Below are 27,788 nucleotides of genomic sequence, written 5' to 3'. Positions count from 1 at the left end.
GTGGTGAGATCTGAATTTATACAGTAGATATGAATTTTTTTTCATATACTGTAATACAGTTGGGATAGATAATTGATGCCAGATGATTGGTTATCTTATTGAAGTGCAACATGATTTAAAGAGAGCAAAGCATGGAGACTATACTTTACTAATGTCCTCAAAATAAAATCTGACTAAAATACACCTTAGCAAGACTGGAAGAAGAACTTTGATCTTTTAGATTTGCTATAGATTACACTCTCAGTTTCAAACCATGTTAATTATTAAATGGTATGTATGCAAATGATATTTGGAAGCATACAGAATATTCACAGGAATGTGGCATATCACATGGCCATGTTTACATATTATTCTTGTTTTCTTTTTCACTTTAGAAATGAAAACATCTTACTAAATGAAAAATAATGCATCTCAGCAGAGCTAAAGGTATAATTCAGCTAAGACTGGACAAGTTTCACTGGCAATGTTTAAACATTAGTCAGCAAAAGGATTGTCTGCTCTGCTGGATCACAGCAAGGTAAACATGTGGGCCCCTTATGAATGTCTCCGGGGATGGTAGCTACCAAGGGGTGAATGATGTTGCAATGTCTTCAGTGACCCAGACCTCAGATCCCGAATCTTGTCTTTACAAAGATCAAACACAGTATAAAATATAAAAACAACTGGTTTCCCGGGATGCTGGATGCTAAAATTTTTGTAGCCACTAGTTCTGTGATGTCAAAGCATTTTTAGTAGTAAGATTTACAGAAATGGTTTAAAGCTCAAAATGCCATTCAAAATACTTACTTAATACATAGCTACAAATATCAGAAGTGGTTATTGAGTTTAGGTAATACATCAAAGGGTTTTTTTTTTTTTTAAATGTAAGAAAAAAATCGAACTGAATTAGACTTAAGCCTCAGTCTAATCCAAGAGTCAGCAAGTGAGGTGATGGGAAGAGCTGGATTGTGAGTTGGGGGACCTGGATTCTAGTCCTACACAGACAGAGACTTTTCAGAACAATTGAGAAAATACGTCCGTCCTCGAATTTGAGATGAGCCAAAACATCGACCTGTCCTAAAATTTGCACCATTAAAAGTCGATTAAGCATTACGCATAAATTAGCCGAGGCTGCTATCTTTGTTAGGTTGCTCTTAAAATGGAAATTTACCGAGCAAGGGAGAAGGGCCTTCCATTTAGAACTTGTGTGTTTTTGAGAGGTACATGACCCAATGGATGCACAGTAGAGCAAGAAGAAAAGTTTCAACAGAGGAGGGAGAGTACCAGCTAAAAGCCCCAGTGCTGTCTTTACTGCGTATGTGTTAAGGGAATGGTAGGTGGGAGGGGGTTGACGTTGATGAGGATTATATTGAGGAACCAAACTTTGTGATGATGGGACTATCTGGGGATTGAGCCAGGGACATTAATTTCCTTTATATTTTTTCCCCCAGGTGGCTTCTGTATAAAGATTGGCCAAGGCTAGTCTGCTCGTTGGCTACAGAATCTGTTCTAACGGTCTGGCTTAATTAGCTAGAATGAACTTCACTGTAATTCACTGCCACTCAAAAAGCATTTATTGCACAACAACAAGTGCTGTAGCTCCATGATAGAGTTACGCCAGATCCTTCAAATCTGGTCCAGACTCCCGAAGGCATTTGAACTGAACTTCCTATGCCATTGTTTGTCTTGGGAATTTCACCTATTTGGGATATATAAAAGGAATGATTTACTATAATGACAAATGTTTTAAAGTCACAAATAACACATTTGTTTAAGTATTAATATATCTTAATACTTATTAAGATAATTATAATTATTATCTATAATAATTGTTTATATACCCCCTTCATGCCTATAAATAAGATTACAAGTAACATTCCACAGTGATTTTCGTATTGCACAACTCTTGAAGCATAAGTATGTAAAATAGGAATTAAAAAACCTAAAATTTAACTTCTATAACCTTTGTAAGCTTAAATTGTGCATGGGAGAAGAACTCTTATCTATACTTTATCCTTTTTTGGATTTATACTACTATGCTGAATTTATAGCAAAAATCTTTGGGTTGATGGGCTGAGGGAGGAGAATATTGAGTAGGAACAGGTCTGGGAAGGATTTGCAGATGCTAGGCCTCTTCTCTAGTTTTAGGGCTTTTCCATAGGTTCATGGGGCCATTGTCACTGCATCTTCACTATACTGATGCTTTCAAGCACATCCCAGCAATGGGGAAATCCCTTTGCTTATCATTGATGCTGAAATAAAATTGGGATTTTAAAAAGATCCTTTCGCTAGGAACAACACAAAAAAGATCCTACCAGATTAAGATAGTGGTAGAGGTCTACTTTGCTTCTTTCTGTCCCTTATTATTTCAAGCTATCAACCGACTATCAATATTCATTGAAAACCTGCCTATATTGCTATTTGACCAGTAATCACACTGAACATTCAAAGTCTTATACAAGTTCCATCAAGAACTACGCTTGGATTTTGGAGGACTAAGCTGCCTGACATGAGCTGCCTGACTCTGCCGCTCAGTTGATTTTCAAAGCTGTGACTTTTATTATCATTGTACCGAAGGCTGTCATGCCTTGATGCTTTCGTAGCCATGTCATCTACTTAGCTTCCTGCTAATATGTGTAGCAAAGGAGGAAGAAACAGAGAAAAAGAGGAAAGTTCTGAAGTCAGGGTGTGGAGAGTTACAGAAACCTCTGCTGGTCACTAATGGTTTCTGGACTATACTGCAGAAGACAAGTCAGCTAGAAACTAACCTAAAGTTATTAAAAATCAGACAGGAGAAAATTATTCTGTATTTCTCAAAGTCTGCACTTTTATAGTGAAGTGAATCAAAAGTGTTGCCAGAGCTAACAGAGGCAGAGGGGGAGAGTTTTACTATACATACGTGTACGAGAACCCAAACAAGAGATTTTCTAAATCATTGCCTGAAAGGCAGCAGAGTGAAATGTTATCGCCTTTTATAAAAAGCTCATTTCAGAGACACTTCTACAATAATAGAGATGGATGGAGACAGCTTTTACCATAAGCGTATGTTGCTTTCTTTTTTTTAGAGGAAAAAGCTAAGGCTGATATTAGCTATGCTGATAAACTAATATTATGAGCACATCAAGGGATTCTACTGTTAAAAAACTCCCTTTGTGCATATTATTATTATTATTATTATTATTATTATTATTATTTTTATTATTATGGAGACATTGGTTAACAAAACCCAGTAAGTTTCAGGGGTACAATTCAACAGTAAGGCATATTTATATTGCATTGTAGTTAGGTTTCTTTCTGTCACCATATCTTTGACCCCTTTTATCCCATCTACCTTCCCCCTTTCTCCCCATCCTCTGGTAACCACTAGTCTATTGTTCATGTCTATGAGTCTCTGTTTGCATCTCCCTTTCTAAAGCACTGTCATTTCTGAAAGAGAGACTGCTTACCCATCCCTATAGCTATAAATCATGAAAATACATCACATTTGACAAGGTGAATAAGACAGCTTTATTTTTAACAATAAACTAAAATATGTCTTCCTAATTTTTATGTAATTCTAGGAGGTTTCTGGTAGTGGCAAAAAGAAAACCCTAAGGTTTTAGGCAACTATGGAGAGCAGCCTGGGATCTAGTTCCTGTGCTCATATTTCTTAAAGTGTGATCCTTAGATCCTGTGCCTCAGACTAATCTGGGATGTTTGGTAAAATGTAGATTCCTGGTCCTATACCATATGTATAAATCTGCAAATTAAATTTGTGGAGTAAGCTCTGGGTATTTGCATTTTTAAATAGCTCCTTATCTTATGAGTTAGGAAACCATTGATTTAGAGAATGACACAAAGTTCTTTTTACCTAAGGAGGATTTTAGTGGTGGTGGTGGTGGGGGGGGGGTTCTTTGTAAACCTCTTCCATTCAGTCAGTTGATTAGATAGAAAGCTGTTTGTCACCCTAGATTCTGGAAGGCACAGAGTCTTCTAAGACAGGTATAATTTAGTATGTCTAAAGGGACACTTGTGACATATTCATGGTAGTTGGGGTCCACCCTGGGTCTCTAAGAAGACTTTGGTGTTGAAGACAAATCTCATCTATTCGCATTTCGCTTGCCCTGTACCCATATTTCCCAGAGACTCTCTCCTTAGTCCATACTATAAAAGTATGAGTATCCTTACTTTGTCTGTAGTCTGGTTGAATAAAACTCAAATAAAAAGTGATACCAGTAGCTCTAGCTCAGATAGCTCCCTGTTTCTTACTTCCTTCAGGGCACTGAGAAACACCAATGTGATACTCTTCATTAATCATTGCTTTTATGTTAATATCCTACATATGTTCTGACAGCTAAAATGCTATGTCTTCAGAAATGACCTTTTTAAATGAGTTAATGAAAAGAAATTCAGGAAGTATGGTAGGCCAGTTGGAGAAGGAATTTTTGTGTCAGAGCCTTTTGATTCTCTTATACTTTAGGGTCATAAAATAACATTAAGCAAATTGTTCCATTTATGTTAAGAATCAGCACAGCTCTGGATACTCAAATGTTTCAAAAACTAAGCAAGACTTTTTAAAAATAATAATTTTATAGAAAGATTCTATGAAAGTTTGTCTTGGCAGAATTAATAATAATAGTAATTATAATGACAATACTAATGTCTACTAAGCAAAGCTTCTGACAAACTGAATCATGAACTTGAATCTGTGCTCTGCCACTTGCTGATTAAGTGACTTTGGGCCAGTTAAGTAACTTCTTTGAGTCCTAATTTTTCCCATCTGTAAAAGAGGAATCATAACATTTCACAGGGTAGGTGAGAGGATTAATCAGATAGTGCATGACAAATCCTTAATACCGAGTAAGGACTTGATCAAGATTTGCTGTTATAGTGACTATCATGTGAAACAGAATGGTTGGCAGTCTTAAAAGGCCTTTTCAAGAAACATCCTGCCTGGTGTCACTTGAAGACATGATAGTAATCAGCATGATTTTGAGATTGTATCATTCTTTAACTAAGAAAATTGTTTGCTTAGTTTTAACCTAAACAAATCTCAATATGTAGAAATAGACTCCCAATTGTAAGCATCCTATTTTTATATTAAATGGTTGTCTTTGATTTAGACCCAGTCCTTCTCCTAAAGCACCTGATGTCAGATGTGTGGATATAGAAGGGAAGAAAAATAGAATTTGTGAAAAACTGGACTAATGCGGAGAAACTGACTCTGGAAGCACATTTCTAAGAATGACTGGATTGCCTAATTATGCAGTCCAAATTTCTTCCTTTATTTTTGTTTGATTGATTCAGTGGATGTTTATCATGTGCCTACTACATGCCCAGCTTTTGTTTTTGACTCTAGAGAAATATTAGTAACCAAAACAGGTTAAGCTCCACCCTCCCTGAGCTTACAGTCTGTGTACCCAATAAATACAGAAACAAAAGGATAATTTAATATAGTGATAAGTACTCTACACAAAATAAAACATAGTAATAGAGTAGAAATGATGAGGAAGGGCAAGGGGACTACTTTGGCCATAGCAAAAGTCCCTCTGATGAATGGACTTAGGAGCAGAGGACTGGATTGTGAAAAAGAGGCAGCTTGGCAGAGTTGGGGAATGATTATACCAGGCAGACGGAAGAGCAAGTGCAAAGACATTGAGAGGGAGTTCCAGGGAGGGCAGGGGCCCAAAATTCATAACTATTCATAAGAATTCCAAAATAGAAGCTCTAAAATATGCTTTGGGAAGAGGCAGCCTCATTGGGATGCCATGATCAACTCCAAATATGACTTTTCTGAAAGGAAACACTAATTTTATATATGTTTCTTTTGGAATATTTGCTTAGCAAAGAACTCAATCTCACTGATTTACAGTCACACTTGATAAAGCCATCTTCACCTTGGGGGTTCCAGGAAGCCTCACAACTTCCAAAAGGAATGGATGACAGGAAAGTATATTTTACCCTTATATTCCCACATTCTAATAAACTGAAACAGGGAGCAATTCACTTAGGAGATTAACTCAAAGTATCAGTATTATATTAGTATCAGTATTTTACCAGCTAGACTATACTTACAGATATTTAATAACAAATAAAAATTTAAAAAAATTCCCAGTATGCCTTTCCTACGGATATGATTTAAATGATAAAGTCTATAAACTAGTCATCTTTCTGGTTAATTTAATTACCTGACCCATTTACAAGATTTATGTATTTGTACAACTTACATGAACATGCCCTCTGGGGTCATTCGTCCAGCTTGAATTAAATAGACTCCAAATCGAAACCCCACTGCATAGGCAAAATATACAAAGGCATGGCTGAATGCATAACAGCTTCCAATGATCTGTGCTTTCTTCAAGGTTTTTCTAAAATGTACAAAATTTACTAAATAATGTAGCATGACGAATAGCAAGAACATTTTAATAAATGTAGAATAATGATTATAGAAGACTAGACATGTTATTTAGGGGATATACATTTTTAAAAAAATTAAAGAGAAAGTGATTTATTTAACTACTGAGAATTATTAGAGAGAAAATAGAAAATATAATTATTTTCTCTATAGCTATACATTCTATGGTTGAGTGTAACAAAATTATCTCTATGTACTTTCAAATGAATGGACAATGTCTGTAAAAAGACAACTAATAAAAGAGATAAAGAGACTTGCTTTAGAAGTATTTAGAAATATTTTCTAACCTAACGTTGCACTAAGAGAATAAATAGTGGAAATTAAAGGTCAGTATCAACCACAAGCATGAGTGTAAAAGAGCACAAAGCTATCTCTCTGATAAAGTAATACAAAGAGTACCCTTAAGTAAATGTGATAAGGAGGGCTAGTTTAAAATTAAAAGATATGATCACATTTATTGTGTATATATTTGTTTTAAAATGTGAACTGTTTTAGAGATTCAATATAAAAGGCCTAGCAATCTTACTGTCTTTCTTAAATGTTATTTCCTCAGTATTGTTTCAGGAAAATAAAAAAAATGAGCACACTAAGTAATTTTACACAGCAATGTGGGATGACCTAAACATATATTCTTGATTCCTCTTCTAGTCTTCTCGTGGTGAAGTCATATGAGAAACTGTGATATACCATTATTAGGAAAGATTCCAGAGCAAATCAATTGGCAGGGAAACCACGGAGTCATCTAGGAGTACTGCCTTTACAGAAACAAGGGATAGTTAATGGCGTCAGTATGAATCCACAATCACCTGTGCTGAGCCTGAAGCGTCTCCTCATACTTTTGCTCAAAAGTTTTTTCTCTTGTTAATGACACTATAGTACGTATGTTCTCCACAGCTTCAGTTGCTATCTTATAAAATTGGACAATAAAATACAGAAATAAAATTAGTATTGGTTAAACTTCTTTTGGTCGTGAATTTCAGTCATTTACACAGGGGACATATTGAGTACATCAAATCAGTTACTTTTCCTAACGAGTTTTCTTAACTTCCATTTTTCTTTCCCAAATATAAGATTGGAAAATAACATTGCAGCATAATAGGGGCTCAAAAAAATTTTCTTTGAAATTTTTAGAAAAGATTTAGTCCACTGACTTAAATATAGCACCCTTCAACTTTTCACTGATTTTCATGTAAACTGATTCCATAGGCAGAGAAATCAAACATTAGTGAGCATCATGTACATATGTAATTATGCAAAGAAACAGTCTTATGAATAACGAGATAATTCAAGAAGGCAGCAGAGAAAATCAAATAAATAATAATTTTATTCTAGCACAGAAATGCAAATAGCAACCAAAAATCTCAGGGACATTGCAGTAAAGTAACATAGGGTATGAATATACAATTCTGGATAAGCTATAGCTGTTTCTCATTTTGATGTCTGTGAACTTAAAAATATATTTAATTCAAATATAATTAATGCTTCTCCATATTTATATAGTTTTTAAAAAAGGAGTAATCACATGGGATTCAAAATGGAGGAGACTTTTGGCCTAGAATGACTTGTTGCACATGGGAACACATGTCAACTTGAAAGAGAAACTTTTGGCTCTCATATTCTGTTTCCAGAATGGCAGAGTGGATTATAGGACAGAGGAAGACCCAAGTGGACACCAAGTGTTATTTGAAGGAGAACTTGGGTTACAGGAGAGAACTAGATTTCTAGACTGCAGTCAGAACACCTGGATTCTGTTCTCAATTTTGATGTTGAATAGTTCTAAATTCTCATTAATTTAAAAATGAACTTAAAGAAATATCAATTTGTAATATTCTATATTATGCAAAGAAAATAGATAAGAATGTTAAAACCTTGAGAAGAAAAAGAAATAAACATAAAAAGTCTGTAATCATTTTTCACAATGGAGAAAAGACTACTATCAATACAGAACCTTAGAAAATAGTCTTTTAAAAAATATGGGCATTTTAAGTGTGAAAAATAAACATCTGATGATATGCCAGAATTTACACATGCAACCAAGGAAGGATCAATATGTTTTATTGGTCCATATTCTAAGTTTTGGTGTTTGGTAAATTGACTGATTTAAAGCTACTGGAAAATGACACAGATTGCCTGTTTGATTGGAGTTACTGATTGTAGAATCTGAGGTTACTCTAATAATACAAAAAGGAAAAATCAAAGGGCACTATACAGCTAAAGCTCATGACATAAAAATTAAGATGAGTAAAATAATTATTTAAGGCCCCATTAATTTAGAAGTTGTGATAATTTGCACACAGGAAGGGCTAAACAACTTTCACTAACTCTGAAGCAAATATATGCTAAGTTTAGTCTGTACCTCCTGAGCAGATGACCCAAGGATCCTTATCTAGTGTAAGAAAGGTGGAAAGGTCCAAGGGTCATGCAAACCAGATTTCAATGAGTCATGTGCTTGACATCCCTCTTAATGAATAGTCATGCTATTTATAATGTGTCAACTGTAATGCAGTTACTGTGATAAGGACCATAAGTGGTATTAAACCATTTTCATATTCAGAGGGTGTTTGCCAGTATAATAAAGATCTTTGAAACTATATTGTGAGAAGAGCTTAAAGACCTGGGATGAATGGCCAAGAGAAGACTAGGTGTTTACATGATGCAGCCTCCTAAAGGCTGTCATGAGGAACAGACTGGATCTTTACACCAAGATAAAAGCCAAGAAGAGGAGAAGGCTATGACAACTACTACAACAACAACAAAAAGAAAGAGAGAGAGAGAGAGAGAGAAAGACAGAAAGAAAGACAGAAAGAAAGACAGAAAGAAAGACAGAAAGAAAGAAAGAAAGAAAGAAACACAGACAGACAGAAAGAAAGAAAGAAAGAAAGAAAGAAAGAAAGAAAGAAAGAAAGAAAGAAAGAAAGAAAGAAAGAAAGAAAAAGAAAGAAAGAAAGAAAGAAAGAAAGAAAGAAAGAAAGAAAGAAAGAAAGAAAGAAAGAAAGAAAGAAAGAAAGAAGGAAAGAAACTGTAGGGAACCTGAGAAAGCAATGCACTGCCTGCCGTTGGAGGTAAAGGGTGGGTAGAAGATAGATGAACACTTGAGAGGTTGACAGGGATGTTGTACAAGGGATTCCTACTTTGGGTGAGTGAATGAATCAAATGACATCTCTTTCAATTCTTAGATGTTATGATACCACAATATGAATGTTTCCATAAACCTTCAATACAATGATTATTTTTATAAGAATGATTGATCCTAGAAGCTTAAATATGTCAAAGTATTTTCCAAGTAATTAAATAAATTGTTCATTTTGATCTGTATAAAAACAGTTCTTTTCTCTAAAACCATGTTTTAGGCACTATCGATTTTAAAAAAGTATATTCCTTTTTATTCAGTAACTATTATATTTCCTCTTTATTTTGGAAAATAAAATACCCAGAATTGTCCAAGAATTTTTTTTTTTTTTTTTTTTTTTAGGCAAGGCAACCCTTGGTTGACCTCACAGATTGCAAGGACCTTGTCAGCTTAAAATCCCTTATTTTTTACTTTTTACATCTACAGTACTCGTTCTTCCTAGGTGGTCTCCCATCCAAGTACTAACCAGACCCGACCCTGTTTAGCTTCTGAGATCAGACGAGATCGGGCTTTTTCAGGGTGGCATGGCCGTAGACTAAGAAAATTATTTGACAATCAGAAAATGGGGAAATATGATGTTAGCAAATTCCCCCATGATGTGGTAACAGTAATAATGGCTGACACTGAGTGATTAGTGCCTTCCAGATACTATTCTAAATGTTTTGTATGTAAAAATGCTAAGAGTTTTGTGTAATACAAAAATCTATAAGTGGATTATTATTCCCACTTTACAGAGGAAGAAACTGAAGTCCAGAAATGACATAACTTGCTCATATCACACTTTTGTTAGTGATAGAATCTGAATTCTAGTTCAGCCAGTTTGACTCCAGAGCCCTAAATCATGCACGCTATTGCTATAACAACTCTACACCTCATCCTAAATGGTCTGTATGCATTTCAATATATATACACCACTTATAGATTCCTAAGAAAAATAGTTAACATATTGTAAAGATGGGAGCTCTGATTGTTTTCCCTTAGAATGTTATTATGATAATAGTTTTTATTTTACCTTTCCAGCATGCTTAAGTTCTTGCTTATCCTTGTTGGCAAATCCAGTCATTGATGCTGTTTCAATCATTCCTGTCAGAGCAAGTACTGGTGCAATACTCAGAATTAAGAGTGTCATCTCCCATCCATAGATGAAGGAAATGATAACTGACAGTCCCATGTTAGTTACATTTTGTGTTAAGACACCAAGCCTTGAACCTGTTGCCTATAATCAGACATATTTTGGAAAAAAAAGTCAATTAATTTAAAATTTACATGAATTGTTATTATAGTTCCTTGCAAAACAAGGTAGGCTTTTTCAGGATTCATACTTAGATTTTAACCTTCCATTTATACTTAGAGATTAAATAATACCTATATTTTAAAAATGTCCTGTACTAAGGAGTCATTGTACTCTACCTTATGTCTGATATTGTTGTCCTTTGACATGTCCCTATCATCCTCTGAATATGTCATTACTTTTGATGCAAACATATTTTCCAGGCCTACCCCTGAAATCTGTCATGTCTCTAAGAAGTCTTGGTTCCTTTCAGTGGAGAATGTTATTTAGAAGTCATATGGTGCTAGCTGTGTTCATCACTAGTAGAGTGTCAGTGGAAAGAATGGGGTGGGAGGGAGAGAGAAAAGAAGAGAGGGAGAGAGGCAATGCATGCACACATTGAATTCTATATTTATTTATCTATTTATATTTCTTGAAATGCATGAGTTCACACCAATACCTTCAATTCCAATCCAACACCACAAATTTATTTCCACCTTCTTCTCCTCCAATATTTGTCGTCCCCTCTTCAACAGTAATAAACCTGGCTCTCATTTTCTTTAATAGATTTATGTGATCGATCTCTCTGTATATAACCAATCTACTATCATGGCCTCTGCCTCTCCTCTGCATGGATACCACCCTCACTCTGCTCCAGCTTGGTTTTTCCACACCAGGCTGCTGCCACACATGGATATCCACCCACCAACTATGGGCTCCAAAACCCAGACCTGCCTCTTCTCCCTACACTGATAGAAGGCCAGCACTCTTGGCCACTGTGCCATAGTAGAGCTGAATTGAATGATTGAGGATGTTCATTAAAGTGTATATTTTGCATATGATATCTTACATTTCCTTTTCTGTACTTTATAACTTGTTTTTACTAAGCAAAAGTCTAAAGAAACAATATCAAGATAGAAAAGGAGCTGGAAACATCATGACATAATATAACAAGAAATTCCAAAAAAATTTAAATAAGTAGAAATATCTTTATGACTGTTTTACAAGAACTACATGTCTTATGAGTCAACTTTCAGTGGGATATGTGATAAGTAATAAACAAAACAGTAAATTCCTTTAGTGGTGGGATGAAAAAAATGAGACTCCTATTTACCTAGAAACATAGCTATAATGAACCAAGATAGCAATTCACATTTTAAAACATGCATTTTGTTCTGATCATGAAAACGTGACCATTGGAAAAGGTTTATGTAATGCTAAAATTTACATCCTTCCAGACATAGAAACATAAATTCCAGTTAGGATTATTGTGTTTGTAGCTTTCTATCCTGCTGTTATACTACAAACTTTCTCCTGGACTACTAAATAGTCTTCAGAAATATTTAGATTGCTTCCTATTTTTCTCCCTTAGGAATATAAGGACGATGCTACTCTCTCCCTTAGGAGTATAAGGACGATGAAGGGCTAGTGAGAGAGAAAGTGACAGTGACCCTCACCTCCCCCCGGTATGGGCTGTGAACAGCAAAAACTTGCCAAATTTTTGACGAGACCGTCTTGTTTTTGAGTGTTTTGTTTGAGACATGAGAATTTTCTACAAAGTGACTTGCACTTGTGTATTCTTGCTCACTCAACAAGCTTGGGTTATCCACTTGTGTACTAATCTGCTGCTTGAAAATAAGGTTATATTACTTTCTATATGGTATTTTAGTTGAAGTTACCAGAAACTTATTGAAACATTCAGTCAATGCAGCCAAGAACAGGCCACAAACCCTGCCTTTTGGTGGTGGTAGTAGGGTAAGAAAATCTAAATATATTTTTCCTGTTGCAGGAAGAAGTACACAAAATAATAGACACTTGGCCTTGAAAAACACTACGAGAACTAAAGGAAAAGGGGAAAAGATCTTAAAGACCTAGAGGAATAGTGTACTTCTGAAAGGAATTTAGGGCTAGAGTCAGAATAAATTTAATGAAACTTCCTTAGATTCTTTAGCAACATGCACAAAGATAGTTTTTTTTTTCCCCTTGGAAATTAAGAGCAGAAAATCATGATTAAATAATTCTTTAGATAATTATTTATGTCCAAGGCACAATGCTAAATGTGGGGAATATACTTTTTATAAGAAAATTACAGCATACAAGGAGGAATGGCTGACATAAGAAAATAAATGGAAGAAAACTCAGTATGCAATTATAGAAACAAAATTCTACATGGTAGGATATTTGCTTCTGGCTAACATGGAATAATGGAATGGATTTATCCTCTCATCTAAAACAAAAAACAAACAAAAAACAGAAAAAAACACACAAACCAATGGTTTTAAGCTACTGAACCTAAGGCACCCAAGGGCAGAGATGGGAAGCAAACAAGGTGAGCCCTATGAAAGAGCTCCTTGAAAGAACATTCAAGCTGCAGAGTAGGAAAGGTGAACTGAGAACAAGCCCAACAGAAGCCCTAAGTTGCCTAGACAAAGCTGAGATCCAGAGATTCCATGGAAGCCAGAATTTACAACACAGAATGCCAGAGAAAGGTACACAGAAAGACAAATTTGAATATCTACAGAGCATCCTTCTTCAGTATTCAGCTGAGCAATGCATGTGTGATGGCTAGGAATAGTGCCTGGTCACACCAGCCAAACTGGAAGACCTCACGATTCACAGAGCATTGGGGAGAGTATATATAAGGGTCTTATTTCAGTAGTAGTCTCCAGTCCTGCCTAATAAACCTTAAAATTGATCTCTAAAAGGATCAAACTGTTCCTAGGAGACTTGACTACATTCCAGAACAAAACAAGACTTACAGAAATACAGAAATATCCAGTACTCAAAAATGTTAAATTCATAATGTGTGACATCCAGTCAAAAATTACCAGGTATGCAAAAAAGCAGCAAAATAAGACCCATTATGAACATAAAAATCAACTAATTGAAACTGACCCAGAACTGACACAAATATTAGACTTAGCAGACAATGACATTAAACATTATTATCATTACATAACATATACTTAAAAAGTTAAGAGATATTGAAGATATCAAAAGGCCTATATCAAATTCTACAAATTCTGCAAATAAAATTTCAGTGTCTAAGAATAAAGTTTTATTGGAATATAGTCATGCCCTTTTGTTTACCTATTGTCTGTGGCTGTCTTAGCGCTATAAAGATGGAGTTGAGTAGTGGCTAGAGAAACCTTATGTGCCATTCTTCTCATTTTGTACTGCTGCTCAGGGTGCTACAAATCTGATGCAATTATAATTTCACAGCATGTTGAGTGCTACATGTATTGCTATACTGACATTTTATCCTAATTTAAAAATTACCATTGCATATTCAACATCTAAAAACAAGAAAAGAAGAGAAAAGAGGACTCTGAATATCCTGCTTTTAAGGCACGGAGCATTGTGGATTACTTTGTGTTCTAATTAGATGCCACAGTGTTGTGTTTATTATGCCATGACACTATGTAGTATGAAAAATATACAAAATATGTCAACATTACAAGACTAAGCGAGCACTCACTCATCACATCATTCTTAATTCACATAAAAGGAACATACAGAAAAATTAGAAAATTTAAAATAAAATATATCATCTTAGCAGAATTTCTTCATAAAACTAAAGAGTGAAAATGAGGCTGAAATTAAAGTAAGTTTCTGAGTGGCTCATTTATTAGCTAAGCAAAGAAAGTCATTTATTGATAGTGAATTAATTAAATCATGTTTGATTGCAGCAGTGGAAGAAATGTATTCAGAGAGCAGGAACATATATGAGACGATTAGCCTTTTGCTGAGAATAGTTGCTCAAAAAGTTGAGAATCTGGATAGCAATATAAATAGCCAATTAAAAATTAAGGTAGATTATTTTGATTAGTTTTCCCTGGCTCTTGATGGGTTGACATATGTGTCTGATACTGCTCAATTATTGGGTTTTTGAGGAGTCAATGGTGAGTTTGAAGTGACTATAAAATTAGCTGCTATGAATAGTCTACATGGAACAATTACAAGTAAAATATTTTCAAAGAAGTTGAGAAAAAAACGAAGTCAGTACAACCTGAAGTGAAATCTGCTAAGATACATTACAACTGAGATTGCAGTGAAAATATTTATAGAGCAAAAAAAAAAAAAAAAAAGGCTTAGTTGGACAAATTTACAGTTTGTGAAAATTTAAAATGTTTAAAGACTATGGTTATTCATTGTAGTATTTCATTAGCAAATATTTTGTGGAAAATAATTGAACTTATCACACATTAGAGCAGTATGGTGAATAGTGAAGATCACTTGCTCTTATAGACTAAATTTTTATTTTTTTCAAAAATGTAAGCTGTATCTTGATTTCCTTACCACACATTAGTTTGAGGGGTTAGCAGTGGTAAAGTTTCACTGCAATATTTTGGACTTGTAGTAGAGACTGAAATATTTCTTTATAAGAAGAACCACCTTTAACCTCTACGGCTTTAGATATTAGCTTTTGCTATAGACTTGAAAATGTCTCTAAATGAATTAAACCTGAAATTGTAAGGCAAAACAACAGTTATATGCCAAAGTTGTACTATGGTAAAGTCAATTTGATGACAACTAATATCATTTGAATCACAAGTAATATCAAACTGTTTTTATAAACATCCCATGTCAGAAAGTTAAATCAAGAAATGAACTCACCGTTGCTCAATAATGATATTGTGGTTCTACTTAATCAATTCACTGGGATTTCATAATTAATAAATGCAATTTTTATGATTTCTTGGGACAAAAAATTATAGTTCTGATGAGAAGAATTCTTAGAACTAACATTGTGTCTGTCAGTGGTACATCAAGTGTACACTGTGGCATCAATAACATACTTTCTTGTGGACAAAAATGAGGTAAGACTTTTGGTTCATGAAAAGAGGTTCCAAAAAATATACAGAAATAATATCTTGTAATTTTGTGAAATCTGGTCTCCCAAAGAATCTAAAATGGCTTTATACCTTTAATAAAACTACATATTATACAGAAAATAGTCTATTGACAGATATACTGGCAATAAGCCATTACCGTGGGCTGAATAAATACCAGTAAAATTGGTTGTATTCAATCATCTATTCCAGGAATCATGTTATCTTATGACTTTGCTTCACTAACATGTTTTTCTTATGATTCTCAAAGTATCACACTTCTAAAGATGTCCAAGAGCTATATTTTTGGTCATCAGTAAACATTTCAAAATAATATTTGTTATTAAGGAGCTATTTTATCAACATTCACTCTAACACCTTTGATAAAATAAAATGTAACTGAAATTACATGATGAAGAAACTGAGATGAAATATTTCTTACTTAAGTTGATATATAGAAAATATGACCCTGAATTATTATTTCCTGATTCATCTCTAGTGTAGAGTGCTTTTGTGAGAAAAGAAACAGTGGACAAATAAGACTGGTAAATAATTCTTCTTTCATTAGAAAGAGTATCCATTCAAGTTAGATATGATTCTATCTTTACATGGTAAAGTAAGCGTTTATGAGAATTATATGCTAGTAGATTCAGTCTCACCCTTGAAATCCTTCTTCGGTTTTGCTTCTTAAATTCAGCAACTTTAAAATTTGCCATCAGTTTTCCAATCATTTTTCTTTTAGCTACGACTTCTCATTCAGTGAAAATAATCTGACCTGCCCAGAAGTTATTATGAGACCAACATTTACTCACTAGTTATACAATAGAGTTTCAAGTGATCAAATTGTATTAGTCAGATGCTTGAAATGAATCTGGCTCACAAATATTCTTATTAATTTCTCTTCATGAGAGACAACACGATTTACTAGAAACAACTAATGAATCTAAGGAGAGTAATGGCAGTCTTTCAGTCCTAATTTGTTTTTTAAAGTAAATATTTGCTAATAGAGAAGATGGCTCATATATAAAATATAGCTGTTAGTATGAATGCCTATTACACTGAATTCTTAAAAGATCTCAATGATAGGTAGTAGGAGAAAAACATTCACATAGCAAAGAAGAAATCAGCAAATTTTGTAGAATGGGGATTAAAATTACAGGGATTGATATTTCTGTTTAAAGTAGTGAACCCTGGAATTCTTAAGTGCAGATGCTGTCATTCACCTAATTCTATTGTGCCATGGAAGATTAATGCTATGCTTCTTACTTGATTATTAAGTGAATTTCTATCATTTTTTTTCCACTTATGCCAGTAAAATTGAGTTCCTGAGCCCTATTTTAAAATTTAAATACTATCCAATGAAATTTAGAAACTTGACTTCAAAATTATCAAAAAGAGGCTCAGGAAGAGATAAAGATAATGCCCCCTTCCTCTTGTGCTCTTTCTGCATCATAAAATTAGTTTTCCAAACCAAGATGGATGTATGTGAATATTCACAACTGTAACCAACTTGTTCTACTTTCTGGTGTTATAAATCTATCTTTGGATGTATATATTGAACAAAGAAGTGTTGTAAAAGTTGCAAAAATGAAAATAGTGTCTATGACCTGTGGAAATAGCCTCCAAAAGAAAATGCAATTTCGAAGGTCTATTTTCATTGGTAATTTGTTGCTCTGATAGCAATGCTGTAATCGATATTTCAATCTTTCTAAATAGAAAAAAATCACTTTTAAGATTTTTCTGTCATTCAGAGGAGCATCATTGACTTTCATTTTCTCCCACATGCATAAGGAAGAGGTTATGTCTATAACTCTCCTAGAGTTCTTATTTTAACAAAGAGATTAAAAGTATATCACACTTCAGTGTGAAACCTTGTTTTGTACTCATTTTCTCATAGTTGAAATCTCACTTGTGATATAAAGGCTTATTTTATTAAAATAATTGGAAGGGAATTAATAAATTTTATCTCTTCCATCCTACCCTACTCCCCATACTTATTTAAGAATCATTTTGACATACATTATGCTGGTCGTTGCATCATCAATTTTGAATATGGTGCATGAACATTTCATTTACACATAATGAATACAGTCATGATTACACATATTTCTTTAACTTGATCTGCACAACAATCAGCACAGAATCATTTCCAGATGTATCCATGAATCTAACTTGTTAGACAATGTAGTAGATAAGATCCTTTTTTCTAGGGGAATAATAAACTAAACTTCTTTCTTTTATATCAAACTTCTAAATTGTATGAATATGTTCTCATTTTGTTACTTTTTCTTGTCTATTTAATTCTGAGCTTTTTTTCTCTAATTCTTGGTATCTTCTTTAGTCCACTGGTTATCCTATTACATGTACTAAATCTTCTTTCTTTTTATTTAAAATATCCAGCCCGAAAGGCTTCCTTGCATCTTTCATTGAGACCTCCCTGTTAGCTCTGGGGTTTACCTGTTCTCATTAATGATATGGGTCATCTCAGTGTAGCTCACATATATGCACAGACACTTGTGTGTATGTGCATGCATGCATTCCACATACATATACCATTTTAAAGAAAAGCAATATACATACTCCTTGAATTTGTGCTATATCTATGGCCAATATTGTTGTCAAGGCTCCTGTGCTGTTTTCCTTATCATCAAACCAGGAAATATCCTAGAGGAAAAAGAGAATTAACATAAGGTTATCAAAGAGTTCTCTGATTTGCAACTTTGCTGTTGTATAAGTCAGAAGGCATTTATCTGTCTCCTCACTCACAGGTATTTAATTCTTATAAATACTATGGATCAAATGACTTTTGTTTCTTACTTCACTAAGATCTATACATAGATATAAACTGAAGAACTTAAGCCCAACAGCTGGACTCATTATCATGCTACAATATTGTATAATAATCAATGTTAAGAATGGTCATTTTGAAACGCCAAATAATTTGCAATTTTATTCCACAAGTACTTTGCGGAGAGCAGACCCTATTTAAACAAATGAGGCAATGAACAGCACAATTTAGAAATATCTCCAAACCTTTCTATGTAAACTGATTAATGATAAAAAGCCTATCTCCTCCTCTTTAGGACCCTCATAGGCAAGATTCTACCTACCACTTCATATAACCCCTAGATTTTATAAGCACTGGCCATTGTGAGAAGCTAAGGAGGCAGAAATGCTGCTATAAAACCCCTGCAACAAAGAAGCATGCAATCTGAAGAAGGAGAAAGGTCAAAAATACAAGCAATAAAAAAACATAATGTTATAACCAATTTCATTTTCAACAGCAAATAGAGACAGCACTGCTTAGTACTTCTCAATCCAAGGAATTCTGATTTCCTTTTATTAGCTATTGAATGTTTCCTCCCACTCACTCAAACCACTTATATCTCTAGATGGAGACTGTCTCTGAAAAATCAATTATTTTTAGTGAGTGGAATAACTGTGGGCTTACTACAACCCAGCCAAGGGCCCTGATGCCCAGGTTACACATTTCTGCTAACTAAGGAAACAAAAGCATAACATAGAGGGCCGTGCATTTATCATGAAATCATGTTAGAAGAAAGCTCTTATAGAGGAATATGGCAGGAGCCAGAGTATGTATAACCCTGGCATGACAGCACTATTCTGTAAGTCCTTGGATTGGGAAGGTGTCCTAACGAGTCTAGGGTTCTAGATACCCAAAGGGCATCCTATAGAGATCATGATCTGCACTATATCGTCACTTTGAAAACACAACTCCAGTCAAGAGCTTAACATATCGTGAACTCACATCAGCAACAATAATACCATAGTACTCTTGAACTGGAAGACATTACTTATTTTTGATTGTATATTAAAAAAATTTATACTATACATTTTCTAATTACTTCTGTATTTCAACATGACATGAAATGCACAAGCATTTTTAGATAAATATAATGTTATAATGTAGAAAGACATGGTAAAAATGATTATAAGTAAGGCTATCAGGTTTTCATTACTAGTCAATCTATTTTTTTCCTGCCAATAATTCTACTAGAAAGAACAATATCATGATAAATACTTGGTATGAACTTCTTCATTTAATCATCACAACTACTCTGTGAAGTAGATACTATGATTATCCATATTTTGTAAATGAGGAAACTGAGGTACTAAGAGATTAAATAACTTGCCCAGGACCACACAGCTGGCAAGTGCTGAGGCCAGGATTTAAACCTGGAAACGAGATGCCAGAGTTTTTAATCAAATATCCTGTTCTGCCTCCCATCTAATAGAAGCATTATATTTGAGTTTCACTACCTATTTCTCTTACTTCAGTACTTTTTACCCCCCAATCTTTTTGTAAGTAGCCTTCTGAGATCCCTGATAACTATTAATGCTATTATCTTATGATTTAAAGTGCCCTCCACAGAAGCCCTAGCCAATCTAATTTAGAGAGTAATGGTCAAAAGTAAACTTCGAATCTGTTCAAAAACCTAATAGATCTACAGGTCACTATTTATCATTAAGAAATATAAATTTAGCTTTGAAACAATGAATAATGAATTATTTACAACCACTAAAGTCAGCAATAATTAGAACATTCTTTTCAGCTGGAAGGATCTCAAGTAATCAAATCAAATATAGATTTTATACTGACAAAAAGACCACACCTGATTCCATAAATACCTCTACCTCAAATGAAGCTTCAAAATGGTTATAAAAAGCACAGCAAGTCTCAGCATGCTTTCTAAACCTTAAAAAGTCTTATCTCAGGACAAAAACCAGTTAATAAGAGTTAGGCAAAACTGAATATTAGGAACTTCCCTTACTACAGATACAACTGAAATTGGGGGAGATATTTACAAAGAAAAGACCAAATATACTATTCTTTTCTTTTCCTCTAATTAAAAAAAATAAACAAAATTAAGAAGCAAAAAGAATGCTGAAGGATGAAGAGGGAAAACAAATGATATGCTGAAGGGGCTAAGTTAAATTTATGGGGGAATTTAATAATATCTGCTGAATAGCATAGAGTTTCTGTCTGTCTTTGTACGTGCATGTTTTTTGAAGGACCAGAGTTTATAGTTTACAGATTGCTGCAATCTTATGGGCATAAGCTACTTTATCCAAAAATGTTACTGTCCTGGTGTTCACCTGGCTAATGCTAGGCAGAGGATTAATGTTCAGCATTAACAATCAGGATACTGGATTAATAATATCCACTGGTTAAACTGGCTCACAGCCTTGAGACTCTTCCACCAAAAACATGCTGTGAACTTCTAGAGAAGAATTTCTAAGTAATGTTTGGAAAAATTAAAATGTACACTCCTTTGTTTAAAACATTCAGACATTCAAGAAACATTTCCAGAAATTCCCAGAAATTAAAAATAAATTTCCTTGAACAAGGAAAAACATAAATTGTAAAAACAAAATGAGCAAAAATTGTCAACAAGTGTGAAATATAGTAGTAGTTAATCAAAATCCCATCTTATTTCATGAAAGATTTGAGGTGAAGACAAAAAGTGTTCATAAAAAAATAAAAAACTAAAGTACCAAGTTTAGCATGAGTGAGATGTGTAGGCATTAAATCGTTTTGTGATCCCTCAAGTAGATTTTTGTTTTTTTGGATTAAAGACTGTCTCCAGTTGTTTCTGACTGGACCTTTTTGAGCAGAGGGTGTCAGGCACAAACTGCTTCAGAACATCAAGTTGCTATGGGAAATCTCCCACTTGCTTTGCTGCATTTTGTATAATGTAGCTCCCTGTGAGCACGAAGGCCAAGGAGTTCTGTTATATAGCGGTCCTCTACTATATATGGCAGAACACTACTGCTAAAAGTCACAAGATGTAAAAACTGGTTTTGACGACCCAACCAGAGTGACAGTAACTCTATTTCTGAAAAGAAATGACCCTAGCAGGAAGCTATTTGTTCCTGCACAGTGAACTCTGTTGAAAGAAAGTGTGGCGAAGAGCACCAAATGATTACTGGCTTTCAGGGTAACCCAATACTCCTCAGCCTCCTGAAAGAATTTTGGAGGTGCCAAACTGAGACATTCCTGCCATTTGCCCCCAAGACTCACTTCTCAAGATTACTACTTGATCCACCTAGTTTTAGTTATTTCACAGGTGTGATTGATCATCTGTGTGTAGCAGGCTGACCTGCCAACTAGATTGATGTTATCTGAATTCAGGACTTTTCCAATGAGGAAAGAGAGATTGGCTGCTTTAAGAAGTATGAAGTGAAAAAAACTTAAGCTGTGCACATATAGATGAGAACAAGAGAACCTAACTCCTTTTAAAATGTGTTCTCCATGATATTGTAGCTCTTAATCCTTCTTTTCAATTTTAATTTGATTTTCCATTCTGATTCTGGAACTCCACATTAAGCTGTGCACATATAGATGAGAACAAGAGAACCTAACTCCTTTTAAAATGTGTTCTCCGTGATATTGTAGCTCTTAATCCTTCTTTTCAATTTTAATTTGATCTTCCATTCTGATTCTGGAACTCCACATTATACATTAAAATAAAGATTTGTCAAGAAAAATGCAAGGAACAAGGAGTAGACTCTAAATCTTGTTTTCTATAAGTTGTATTTCCAAACATAACAACTTGGACTTGTTTCTATTAGAAAAATATACTATAAGAATTCTGACATCAGATGCTGCTTGGGACACAAAAAGCATGCTTTTAAATGACTGAAGGAAAGATTATGTCAAGAAATTGACTTGAAAAACTCAAAGCTAGAATATTTAAAAGCACATTGTAAATAAGAAAAAAATCAACTAAACACTGACCTGATATAACATAGCTTTAAATGCCAAGTGTCTTAATCTCATGGTTAAAATTTCCCCTGCTTTGCCGTAAAATAATCCCTGGAAAACAAAGAGAAAATCTACATTTATTCTTGACTCTCTTTTTTATTTCTTTGTAACACTTAGTTACTATATTTACTTATTTAATATTTCATTTAGTTATTATTTTTAACTCAAATAGAGAGGATGACATAAAAAGTAATCATTTAATTCATTGAAAGTTTACCTGAATGAAATAACTGACAAAGCAAATAACACCCAAAATGACAAATATCATGGAATAAATTTCTGCATCATGCTTTAATGTGGTTTTATCATCATTTTCAAACATCTGAAAAGAAACAGAATTTTTTATCAGGTGACTGGAGAAAAATATAGAAGAGAAAAAACTAAAATGCCTATTAATTGGGATTTTTAAAATGAATTTCAACATAAAGATAAGATTATATATACATTTCTGGGAGAAAGTACACCATTGTTCTACCCTCTACATTCATTAAATATGATAAAAACGTAATTTGCTTTAATTTTCTCAATTAAGCTATGAAAATATGAGATCAGACAAATGAGTCCTGTTATTATTTTCACAATATATTTTCACAATATATTTTCAAAGAAACCATCAGCTTGAATTATTATTTTGAATAACTTTTAATAACTCACGTTTCTTAGTATTCCTCTATTTAGAGCACTACCTACAATATGAGACCTTTATACATGTCCCTAGAAATTGTTCCTAAAGTTACTAATTATACATGTATTGGCATCTATGTTGACAAAACATAGTTGTGCAAATCTGAGAGACTGAAAATTTAATATGGCTCTAGTAAAATCCTTGGATCCATCAGCTTTCCTAGGTCCCTCGGCACAATCCCAAACTCTTGTTATTTCCTTTCCCTGATCTGACTGGTAATAAAAAATGGCCATTGTTCAGACTAGTTGAAAGAAAAGCAGCGGCATTTGTCTGTTTTATTGCTTCAGTGCTTTGGAATGCTGATACAGCACTGGAGTCAAAATTAGAAAACAAAGCAATTTCTTTACTGATTGCCTAGTCAACAAGGCCCAGCCAAACAGTTCACAATAGAGGCCGGCTTATTCCCTGAGAACATCAGTTAATCCGTTCTATCATGGATCTCACAGTGAATAAAGGTGACCCACCACAAATCTCAATTTTTCCCTTGCTGGATCAGAGTACAACAGGTCTGTTTTCTCAGACTACACTTTGTCTAAAATTGTTAAAAATATTAGCAAATTAGTTTTACTTACAGTTATGATTTTTGCAAAGATGATGGAAAATATTGGATGAATAGTTCCATTTAAAACAGAAGCCAATGTCCCCAGAACCACAAAAGGCCATTCGGACTTGTTTAATTTAAAAAATTTTAACAGAGATACTTCAGGAAGACTTGTCTATAAATAAAATACCTTGGTTAAAACCCCAGTTTAAGAGCATAATGGAACTTAGAGAAGTTAGCCATCTTAAACAGATCTATAATGTAAAATAACAAATATAATAGGTGAGAGACTAGAAAGTAGAAAGATTTCACTGCTCACATTACTGATGATGACCTTAAAACATACAAGAATCTTACTAAAAGTGACTATTTATGCAACTTATCATTTTGGGATTTCACTCAGTTGCTATCATTGAAAATACAAATCAACCTACATGTTCTAATAGCTAAGACTCACAGAAGAAATGACAGGCATGTTTTTTTTTACTCCTATTAAACTGGATGGAGTATCATACTCTATGATAGGACAAAATTTAAGTGGGCACTAAACAGAGACAGAAGGTAAAAGTTTTACTAGCATTTTAAATGTGAAATTTTTCTAGTTTCATGACTTATTAACAGAAACATTTTTCTAATACCTTGGTTAAAAGCTTGTTTTGGGGTTCCCATTTACAAGTGAATTGCTGAAATATCTGAGCATTTTACTTACACTTGCCAAGCTTCACTTTCCTCATCCTTCCGAGGGTGATGATATCATTTCCTATCTTATAGGACTGTTTTTAGAATTAAGCTTCACTTAGTATTTGCAAACAATAAATACCCAATAAGTGATAGCTATTGCTGATGTTATATTACAGAGAAGAGATTATGTTACACAAAATCCCAGGTTTTATACAGAGAAAGCACAATGCAAGTAGCTGTTTAGTATCTGCCAGCCCTTCAATGGAATGCGTGTAGGGTAATACGGGAGATAAACTTTAAAAATCTTGTGAATAGCTTTGTGGTGAGTAATTAGTTTGAATAGGAAAGTAGACAGCAAACTACTAGGCATTTCATATGTTAAAACTTCCTCATGGTATTCACTTTTGAAATAATGACATTTACGAACCTAATAAGCAGAGAATTCTTCAGGAAAGAGAATAAAATAGTTTATAATTCTTGCTTTAATCTTAGTGTGGCAATATAATGTAAACTCTATTGCTTGAACAATAGAACTTTTCACATTCTAAAGCCTTTAAAGTCTATTTTCAGGATGGTTAAATCACCATTATATTGAGTTACTTAATAATCTGACTATCTATTATCTTTTCTTCTGAAGTTTTCTGAAGATTATTGTCATAAAGAGCTTCACTTTTCAGCTAGTTGACTGTCCAAAAGAACATGGGCCTCTGTTATAGCCAGGTCACTGATGCATGCCCCTCCTACACACAGCGTTATTTACTTGGGCAAAGAGTTCCTGTTCTCATGCTTGCTTTCTCACTCCTACCCCCAGGCTTTCCTCAAGTCCAGATCACCTGGCTTCAACCTTCCTTACAACTCATATCCCTTGGTACTACTCTGTTCAACCTCCACTTTTACAAGCTCAAGTCTCATTTCCGTATCCCCATTTATCCTCCCTTCTCTTAACATGTCCAGCACCTGTTTTGGGCCTCAACCTATATTCCGAACATTTTCCTCAGCACTCTCTCTGGTTGTGCCCTGGAATTAGAGGACTAGATCCTGTATGTGCTGGTGTTTATCTGTGTCCAGGTAGTGTTGTGGATTTGGGTCTTTATATGACTCAGATTAATCTTGAGCATCACTGGTGGTATCTGAACCACACTTCCTGAGCCACTGTTTTTACCCATCGTCTGCCTCATAGGGAAGAACATTCTCATGAGATTTCTTGCTCCAACAATGACAGCTGACATAAATACAGTTTTATTTGAGGAGTTCTTTCTTATAGTGTCACAGCAATGCTAGGGTGAAGTTTGGGAAAGACTTGTTTTGTAAATTTAGTGCTATAGTAACATTTTATTATAAATAAATTCTAAATATTATAAGGATTAAATCAGAATTCATTGGAGAACATATGGGTAAAACTCATTGATAGTTGAACCATTACCTCTTTATTTTGAATAGATTCCTCAGAGTTGTCAATAAAGTCTGACTTGATGCTATTCATGGAGCACAAAGGAACTGAGCTGATATTTTTTTCAGTAGAATATGCCATTGATTCCATCTGTTCATCAGTTTTTTTAATATCCTTAAATGAAGAATATACATGTTACCATTAGGTCAATGCCTTAAAAATTCAAAGGAACTTTATTAAACATCCCCCTAAAACTGTACTGTCTCTATTATTGAAAATGGTATATTTTTATGCAGTTCTTGCCGAAGTTTTCAGGTTTCACAGAGAGCTAGTAAGTCCAACTTATACTGAAATTAGTGAGTATCAGTAACTTAGTGTGCCTTCTTTCTAAAGATCTGTATAATTAACAGGAGAAAACAATGCCTTAACCCACTAGCAGGGACAGATCTTAGTAAGAGGAGCTTTGTGAGGGAGATGATACAAAGATTCTCTTTCTGACACCCTCCTGGCTTTATTTTAAATTTTTTATTTTTTACTTATAAATTTATAACAAGCAACTAGGCACTTAAATGTGAGCCTGGTCCTGGGCCTGAAGGAGTCTCAGAAGACAATAATACTTTCCAGCCTGTTGCTGCTGCCCATTCCAAACGGATCACAAACCAAAATTGGTGAGGCCAGCTCATAAACAACAAGAAATCGTACGATAGAATGAATTTCTAAACCAGATTGCTTTAAGTCTTATTTTTGTTTTTCTTGCTATTCAGAGAAATGAGACCAGTTTTAGTAAAATTAAGGAGTTATACATTCTCTGCTCACCTGAGTGGTATGGGTAAATTTGTGACTTCCCCATGAAGTGATGGGAGGAAGGGGACGAGACAGAGATGAGGAGCCCAGTTAGGATGACTGTGGCCCAGACCAGGGTGGGGAGTGGAGATAAAAGAACATAGGTAGATTTAGGTACAAAGGAGAATATGCACATGAAAGGCTTCCCAGGGACACTGATTCTTTGACAAGCTTAACAACTGTTAATCAGTCATTTCAAAGTACAATGAACTTTAACCGGTCCTATACTATCCTAATGTCTGTAACCAGGCATTCCTTTACGCTATCACTTTTCTTTTTTTTCTTTTTTCTTATAAATTTCTTTCTACCAAGAAAGAAATCTTTTATTTGGCTTTTTTTTTTTTCAGGAGCTATTTATTTACTTTGTGTTAAGTTTAAAATAAAATTTTGACCTCTTCTCACAATAAATTATTCTAAGAAGTTACTTTAACAGGAAAAGACAATTCCTTTTCCTGAGAAAGCTGCTAAACAAAATAAAAAAAGTTTTGGTATATGTATATCTCTGCCTGTTTTTATTTCATTTTCATATGGAAACCCACTAAAGAAGTATGTCTGTAAATAATCATGTATGTTCAAGACAAATAATTATAGCATTAATATCCACGGTTTTAACTTTCTTGAAAAGTTTGATTAGATGTTAATATTAATAGTAATAACATTTATTATGCCAATAATAATTCAAAGCACTTTACACGAATGAACTAATTTAATACTAACAGTAATTCATGAATAGGTTACTATTATTTTCCCCATTAGAAAGAGATTAGAAAACTGAGGCATAGAGAATTTACATAACTTGTCCAAAGTCCTAAAACTATTAAGTGGCAGAGTCAGATTTCAACTTTCAGGGTCTCCAGAGCTCATAATCTTAATCATTTTGCAATTCTACTTCTCAGGATTAATTCTCATAGCAACTAACTTTGTAATACTTATGGTTATCATGAATTCTCATAAATTAATTCATTTAGACACCATAGGCAATAGTGGCGAATAAGTATATTTAGGGTTTCAGAAATGAGTCATTGTTTATGTAGATATCATATAAATAATGTTTATTGTTCAGTACTTAGATTATAGTTGTTCATTGAGTATTAATATTAAAAATGGTATTGCTACATCAGAATAAACATTATTTTAGGTAATAAAAGAATTGGTATTTTAAATTTTTATACATTTATATCACAAACATTCCATTTTCGTTTTCTTTACATTTTGAAACTCTTTAACCTATGACTTAATAATGAGTTTTGGTTTAG

The 27,788-nt window shown here is 34.0% G+C and overlaps 1 protein-coding gene and 1 pseudogene across 1 annotated transcript in view; both read right to left on the bottom strand.

The window, feature by feature from the left end:
• Nucleotides 1-27,788, bottom strand: part of ABCB5 (ATP binding cassette subfamily B member 5) — an 83,602-nt gene that overhangs the window by 12,066 nt on the left and 43,748 nt on the right. Inside the window, exons 15-22 of the mRNA XM_006911977.2 lie at nt 25,723-25,863; nt 23,650-23,793; nt 22,610-22,714; nt 22,366-22,443; nt 18,186-18,269; nt 10,516-10,719; nt 7,180-7,280; nt 6,186-6,326 (exon numbers count right to left, since the gene is read on the bottom strand). Coding sequence (XP_006912039.1) covers nt 6,186-6,326; nt 7,180-7,280; nt 10,516-10,719; nt 18,186-18,269; nt 22,366-22,443; nt 22,610-22,714; nt 23,650-23,793; nt 25,723-25,863 — 998 coding nt within the window. The remainder of the gene's footprint in view (nt 1-6,185; nt 6,327-7,179; nt 7,281-10,515; nt 10,720-18,185; nt 18,270-22,365; nt 22,444-22,609; nt 22,715-23,649; nt 23,794-25,722; nt 25,864-27,788) is intronic.
• LOC112479844 lies at nt 9,921-10,039 on the bottom strand (annotated as a pseudogene).

Source organism: Pteropus alecto, unplaced genomic scaffold (assembly GCF_000325575.1).
Source record: "Pteropus alecto unplaced genomic scaffold, ASM32557v1 scaffold21, whole genome shotgun sequence".
Taxonomy (NCBI): Eukaryota; Metazoa; Chordata; class Mammalia; order Chiroptera; family Pteropodidae; genus Pteropus; species Pteropus alecto.
Note: the sequence above shows the minus strand (reverse complement) of the source record. Positions and strands in the feature narration are given on the sequence as shown.